At 39.0% G+C, this 7,602-nt stretch overlaps 1 protein-coding gene across 1 annotated transcript; it reads left to right on the top strand.

Moving 5' to 3' along the window:
• Positions 1 to 236: 236 nt before the first annotated feature.
• LOC127421391 (60S ribosomal protein L11-like) lies at positions 237 to 6,989 on the top strand. Its single transcript, XM_051664418.1, has 5 exons — positions 237 to 420; positions 575 to 681; positions 2,706 to 2,837; positions 6,006 to 6,116; positions 6,904 to 6,989. Exons 1-5 carry the CDS (start codon positions 252 to 254, stop codon positions 6,931 to 6,933), a joined length of 549 nt encoding a protein of 182 aa, XP_051520378.1. The 5' UTR covers positions 237 to 251; the 3' UTR covers positions 6,934 to 6,989.
• Positions 6,990 to 7,602: the final 613 nt, after the last annotated feature.

Below are 7,602 nucleotides of genomic sequence, written 5' to 3'. Positions count from 1 at the left end.
TTCCCTGAGATTGCAGTGTATATTAGGGATTTAAATTGCTACTGGTTCATCAAAGTTGAAATCTTGTCTCAGAGAAATAACGTGCTGTGTTTCACAATCTTATCAACAAGCGCTGCATTAGTCAGAATATAGTAGTAATACAGAACTTCCATCTATGCATTTATGTGCTTTACGTCTGATACATGCGATTACATGATCAATTCAGTGTTTGTGATGGAACATTGCTGTCATCATGACAGCTAATCGTTGTTATGTATTTCGTTGTACAGGACCAGAGCGAGAAGAAGGAGAACCCCATGAAGGAGCTGCGCATCCGCAAGCTGTGCCTGAACATCTGTGTAGGTGAGAGTGGTGACAGACTGACCCGTGCTGCCAAGGTTCTGGAACAGCTGACAGGCCAGACTCCTGTCTTCTCCAAGGGTAGCTTTGATTCTTTTCCTCATGTCTTACTAGTGGAAAAACTCTTGATTGTGCTTTATTCTGCTACCCAGTTTTAATGTGACAGTGGGTAGACTAAGTTGTCTGTCTTTGCAAGGTTGTCCTTCACTAATTTTAACTCTCTTCTCCCTCTCAGCCCGCTACACTGTGCGATCCTTTGGTATTCGTAGAAATGAAAAGATTGCAGTCCACTGCACTGTTCGTGGAGCCAAGGCTGAGGAAATCCTGGAGAAGGGACTGAAGGTGAGATTAGTGCAGAAATTAACTCCTGAGAAATACGGTGAATTAAAATAGGACCGGTTTGCCAGGGCCATATAAGGGTGTTTTCACACATGCGTCCTCTTTACAAGAGCTAAACTCAGACCCCTTTAAGTGGACCAAAGGGGGCTTTCACACTGGGCACGTTTGCTGCGGTCCGATTCCGAGTGCGACTGTTCCCGGTGCCCCCCGCAGCGTTGGTCTGGTTTCACACTCACTTGATTCTATCGAACCCCGGTCCATTTGCGTTCATCTTACGTCATCACAAACACGCATGGAGAACACAACGCGACTCGTCATACTTTTTGTTTTTTTGTTATTTTGGTGCCATTATGCACAGCAGAGTGAACAACAACTGCGTATATGTGCGCTTCGTGGCATAACTCATCAAATGTCCAGGGGAAGGCAGCTTGCTGCTGCTCACAAACGCTGTTTTTTGAGGAGACAGCTGATTGCAAGGAATTCATTGGCATCTTTGTTTACACTGCATGCTTACTAGCGCTCGTGTCCAAGGTGAAGTTATCGCCACTGTCATCTCCTATTATATCCTGTATTTATAACCTATAATAGTATTTATATATAGTATTTATAAGGTGTATAGATAGATGTCATCATTGGCTAAAACGCATGCGCAGGTTACTTTACTTCCTGAACGAGTGCGCACCCGAGTCCGAGTTGCTTTCAATCGCAGTACATTTCCATTGCAGCCGAACTCAGACCACCTCTTACAGGTAGTCTCTGGTTCGGTACCGCTCGCCGGTCCGCATGACAGCTTTCACATTACCAATTGTTCATGAGAACCGTGCTGTGTTTCAAAATAAACTGCCAGTGTGAAAGCACCCAAAGTGGACCGAGTGAAAAAGGACCCAGTTCTCTTTGCTGTCTGTGATCTTGAAAGTGGGCTCATCTCTTTTTGGTCCACTTGACCCATTACAGGGTCTCAGTCCATTTTGCATTCGCGTGGTGGTGTTTTTGTGAAATCCAGACCACTTTTTAAAAGACATAATTTCCGATTATTATTAAAATGGTTTTATTAAAAACTAAGTGTACAGTTAGCTCTGCTTATTAACTTGTAAGATTATTAAATGTTTAAAATGAATATGAGTACAGGTGTCTTAGTTCAGTAAAACATTTTATTGATCTTCTGCATCAAAAATTAACTGTTACATAATGTAAATATAACATCTTGTATTTATACATTAAAAGGGAACAGCAATGCATTACACTGAATGCATTGTATTTTATATATAAATACTGTATTTAGAGGCAAAATTCAAGAAATTTAATCTTGAATCATGGTAGATTTGTCATATTACCAACATAATAGGATCGATCATGGTTTTATCAATTGACAGCCTCAGGTTACTTCCATTCATTGAAAACAATAGCTCTTAAGTGTCACGCGCCATTCCAATGCGGTCCGTTTAAACCCTCAAGTCTTCATTTGCACAGAACACTGAAGAAAGATTTGAGTTTGTTTTGTGATGTTTAAATAGTTTTTATCAGCAACTCTGTTATCTCCATAGAAACAGAGTACACAGCTCATCGTGTCTCTTCTGTGCATGTCATTACTCGTGTACGGTAGCCTGTCAGGGCCAAACATGTTTTGGTATTAAGTGAATAGGAAAATCAAGTGAGCTGGGAGCGCTTTGTTCACAATGCACATTATTAGCGAACCGAACCGCAGGCTGCAAGCGAACCTCACTTAGACCACCTCCCGAGATGGTCTCGGTTTGCTATAAAGGGGTCTGAGATTGTTTGGAGTGTTCACCTATGGGCCAAAAATCCCACGAACCTCACTCAGACGCCTGAAATGGACCAGGTGTGAAAACACCTAAGACATGTATGTGAATTATTTCCCACAAACTAAACCGTTAAAAGGAAATTACCAGTAGGTGTGTATGTAGTGGGCTCTCTGATTGTAAAGTTTGTAAATTAAATTGGTTTTATCAAGACATTTTTGAAAAGAGGAACTACTTCGCATATTCATTTTTGTATGTTATGTCTAGGTGCGCGAGTACGAGTTGAGAAAGAACAACTTCTCAGACACAGGAAACTTTGGCTTTGGTATCCAGGAGCACATTGATTTGGGCATCAAGTACGACCCTAGCATTGGAATCTACGGCTTGGACTTTTACGTGGTGAGTTACATGAATATCTCCTTTTGGATCAATAAAGAACACCTAGCCCATTTACTTTGGCTTGGACCTAAATCTTCAAAGTTTAAAGGAGTGCTTGAAGTTTTATGCATTTAAGTTATCTGTTTTTTAAATTTTATCAGGGGTCCCATTGAAAACATGGGAATATCAGGGAATTAAATATTTTTTTTTCAGGCCTAAAAATGTCATGGACTGTATCTGAAAACGTAGGCAGCTGACTTGCTGCCTTTTGAGTTAATCGCTCAACTGAATAAATTGTTTTTGAATAAATGTCACTCTTAAAGGGATAGTTCACCCAAAAATGAAAATGCGTATCATTTACTCACCCTCATGATATCCCATGAGTGTATAACTTTCTTTCTTCACCAGAACACATTTGAAGAAAATTAGAAAAATATCTCAGCTCAGTAGGTCCTTAAAATGCAAGTGGATGGTAATCTGAGTCAGCATAAATGTCATCGATATGACTCCAGCGGTTAAATTAATGTCTTCTAAAGTGATACGATCGCTTTTGGTGCGAAAAAGATAAATATTTAAGTACTTTAAATCATTACTTACGGTCAGCAGTGGAATGCATGTGTGAGGTAATTGCGTTGGCACGAGAGACACGCGCAACACATATGGAAAATCAGCGCTGTTTACAACGGAGTAGGAGGAACGCTGTACAGAAGCTTAGTTGCATTACACTCAATGGTGTGTTTGTGTGCTTATCCTGGGTGCGTCACCTGAGAGGAGAACGTGAGATTATGGGCGTTTTCACACCTGGGTCATTTGGAGCGTTTGTTTTGGAACCTGGCGTGTTTTCTCCCTTGGTTCGGTTTGTTTAGTCATATATGAATACGGCAATCACACTCGGATCCACACCAAAACAATCGGGGACCCATTGCAAATGAACTCTGGAGCGGTTCACTTGTGGTGAGAATGCAAACCGACCCAACGAACCAAACAATATCCCTATAAAAACCATGAACATAACTGAGGGATCTTTGGAGAAGACATCTGTAGATCAGCACTTCTCTGTAATTCATCATCAAAACGTGGATTTAAACTTTTGGCAACTATATGAGATATAATTGCACATTTAAAATAGGAGCTGTTTTATAATTCCTGAGGTAATTTTAGTACGATCGTTTTTTCTCTTTTGGATAGCGGCAGAACACTGCTAGGACGGCGTTAGCAACTTTTTTGACAAATACAAAAATTTTACATGGCTTTACTCTGCTGTTTGTGTGTGTGTGTGTGTACATGCAAGAGAGGGAGAGAGATCTGTGAGAACAGGCATGTTTCAATGGAGAAATAATGCAAAAGCAACTAATGACGGATAAAAATAACCATGACAGAAACTGTACAACTCATATCCATCCGAGTGACAGATAATTTGTATTTGGAGCACAAACTGGCGACGCTCAAATTCTCTAAAATTTGTTATGGTTAATTTTTTTTACAGGCATATAATTTTAACCAGTATATCAATGGATGAGCTTAATCCTGGAACAGCGAACAAACATAGTGACCAGTAAGGGGACAGCTTGCTCACATGTGACTTTTATTGACATTGTTTTGGTCCGTTTTGAAATGTTGCCTTGTGAAAGCGAACAAAGAAGAAAATGCAACATTGTAACAATTTAGTCCCTGTTTCGGGAACAAAGCAAACAGTCTACAGGTCTGAAAACGCCCTACGTCTGTAACATGGCATCCCGAATACGTCACACTAGAGACTGCGTGATCTCCACCCTCTAGGGAAGCTTACCGGAAGTGTTGGATTTTAGTTAAAAAGTACTTCAATATTGATCTTTTTTTCACACCAAAAGTGATCATATCACTTAAGAAAACATTAATTTAACCGCCAGAGTCGTATCGATGATGTTTATGCTGACTGTGATTTTTTTTATTTTTTTTTTTATTTTTTTAAATCTTCAAAAGTCGGATCACCATCCACTTGCATTTTAAGGACCTACCTACTGAGCCGAGATATTTTTCTTCAAATGTGTTCTGGTGAAGAAAGTCATACACCTGAGATATCATGAGGGTGAGTAAATAATGAGAGAATTAAAAATTTTGGGTGCACTATCCCTTTAAAGAAACTGGTCTCAGAACAGTTTGAAAAGCACCTTATTTTCATCCGACCTCCGTATACAGCCTCCGAAGGCAGCATTTAATTTTTTTTTGATGCATCTACTGAAATGTATACTTGTATTCAGTTATTAAAATATTTAAGGGTTTGTATCTTAAAATCTTTTTATAGTGACTGAATAATTACGATTGATTCATTTTCTTTGATCATTTGAGGGATTGGGTGCAAAAAAAGGCAATCGCAGAATCCTGAAACTGTGCCCAATACGGCCCTGTTTCTGGAGTGTAGAAGTGCAGAAGTAGTCTTAACAGGGAAAGAAATTAGCACCGTCACCCACAAAATGCGGGTATTTCATGTGCAGTGGCAGGTAATTTTGCTCCCCTACATGCCACTGTGGCAGGTGACCTGTAAGGTGCCTCGGAGTTGCATATGACAAGAAATGCCTTTAGACACCAAGATGCGTGTTTGAAGAAGCACACTTGATTATATTTTGAAGAGCAGAAGAAAAGCCATCGATGCACGTGTGTGATTGGCTGTGTGTTCGCTTTGAGCACTTCTCACGGAACATGCGCATATGAGTTCCCACTTCTCTGTCAGTCATCTGGGAACAATTTGCTAGTATGTTGTCATCTATGAGAATGCTGCATATGATCTCAGGCCATCTCAGGATGCACAATCAAATTACATGCAGTGACATGACAGTGAATTGTCATGTGTGTCATAATTCAGTACAGTCTCAGAAATGGTTCTTGACCAAGAGGTTTCTATTCTGTGCTTGCCTACTCTTTTTCCTGCATTTGTATGTTGCAAATTATCATATGATGATAATAATAGCCAATGGTATTGTTATATTTTATATTCTAAAATAACATTGTAAAAAATTATATATTTGTGTGTGTGTGTGTGTGTGTGTGTGTTTGTTTGTTTGATAATGTATGTATGATATAAATATGAAATAAACAGAATATATGTAATATGGATATATATGGCTGGTAAAATTGGTCATTTACCTGCCACTGTGGTTGCAAAAAAGTTAATTTCATACCCTAAGTATTAATCTGACTTTGTTTCTGTAGGTTCTTGGCAGACCTGGTTTCAGTATTGCAGACAAAAAGAGGAAGCAGGGCCGCATTGGTGCCAAGCACCGCATCCGCAAGGAGGAGGCCATGCGCTGGTTCCAACAGAAGGTTTTGTTTTAAACACTTAGTAGCCACCCTGACCCCAGATTCCTAAACGGTTTATGTTCTAGCACATCTGCTGTTAAGCTAAATAGCCTTGGTATAGTGTGAATGTGCTTGAAGTGCAAGCACAGCCTGCTGACCTTGTTTGGCTTGCTGTACAGTGTGCCAAGCCTCCTCTTACAGTTTAAAAGGTCATTTGCATTGATTTGGGTGCATAGGTTCTGGTTTTCAACCTATGTGTTTTTTACAATCATGAAAAGCTGGGATAACTTTGCACTAGTAGCTGTAATATTGATGAAGGTAATGTTTTTCACTCTTTCACTTGAAGAGAATGCTCAAAAATGGGTGTGTAAAACTAGTTGCAGTTGCTCAGTGCATTCCAACCACTTGTAAACTCAGCCTTATTTTTCATGGCACGATGGGTTAAAAAGCACACATCACCCATAACTGTCCCGTGGCCAATTTTATGAAGGCCTTTTAAAAAGTTTAAAAATTGTACCAGGGAAGTGTCCTCTTAGTAAAAGCTATCTGTGAAGTTGTGCTGTTCATTATGATTTTAAATAAGTTTTAATGTAGGGATTAGTTTAGAAGTCCAAATTCTGAATTGTAGCTTGTTCAGATCAAGATTTTCTCAGCTTACTGGTAATATTGATGATAGTTCTGGGGGGAAAAAAAGGTTTCCAAGGCTATTAAAATGTCTCTGACTAACTCTTGAGTATTTTCTGAGCATCTGTCCAATCTTTAGTGTTTTCTGCTGTCATGAACTTACCAACACTTTTCTGTCTCTTTTCAGTATGATGGCATCATCCTCCCTGGCAAGTAAAGGACCACCTTTTTGACTTTGTAACACAAATAAATAAAATAAAAAAAAAGCCCAAACTTGATGTAGTCCATGTGTCTTTTTTTCTTTGTGGAGTACTGCTGGTATTACACCTTCACACACAATTCACACAATGAGAACTGTGATTTTAGTTTGTTAAACTTATTTTTAAAAGTTTAAAACTGCTGTGCCCACTAAAAGGAATAGTTTACCCAAAAATGAAAATTCTCTCATTTACTTACCCTAATGCCATCCCAGATGTGTATGACTTTTTCATCTGCTGAACTTTAAGATTTTTAGAAGAATTTCAGCTCTTTTGGTCCATACAATGCTAGTGAATGGGTGCCAGAGTTTTGAAGCTCCAAAAAAATCACAATTCTGTGTAATCCAAAAGACTCCACTATTTAAATACATATATTCAGAAGCGATATGATAGGTGTGGGTAAGAAACAGATCAATATTTAAGTTTTTTTTTTTTTTTTTTTTTACAATAAATTCTCTACCTGTCAGTCAATCTCTGCTTTAACTTTTTGGTGATTCACATTATTCATGCATATCGCCCCCTACCAGGCAGGGAGAAAAATGTCTATCTTAATATTGATCTGTTTCTCACCCACACCTATCATGACATGGATTAAAACACTGGAATTGTATGAAGTACTTTTATGATGC

The sequence above is a fragment of the Myxocyprinus asiaticus genome, chromosome 30 (assembly GCF_019703515.2).
Source record: "Myxocyprinus asiaticus isolate MX2 ecotype Aquarium Trade chromosome 30, UBuf_Myxa_2, whole genome shotgun sequence".
Taxonomy (NCBI): Eukaryota; Metazoa; Chordata; class Actinopteri; order Cypriniformes; family Catostomidae; genus Myxocyprinus; species Myxocyprinus asiaticus.
Note: the sequence above shows the minus strand (reverse complement) of the source record. Positions and strands in the feature narration are given on the sequence as shown.

Coding starts and splice junctions, on each gene's coding strand:
- LOC127421391 (XM_051664418.1), top strand. CDS start 252: ATGTATTTCGTTGTACAGGACCAGAGCGAGAAGAAGGAGAACCCCATG. Junction 421..574: donor GACTCCTGTCTTCTCCAAGG/GTAGCTTTGATT, acceptor TCTCCCTCTCAG/CCCGCTACACTGTGCGATCC. Junction 2,838..6,005: donor ACGGCTTGGACTTTTACGTG/GTGAGTTACATG, acceptor TTGTTTCTGTAG/GTTCTTGGCAGACCTGGTTT.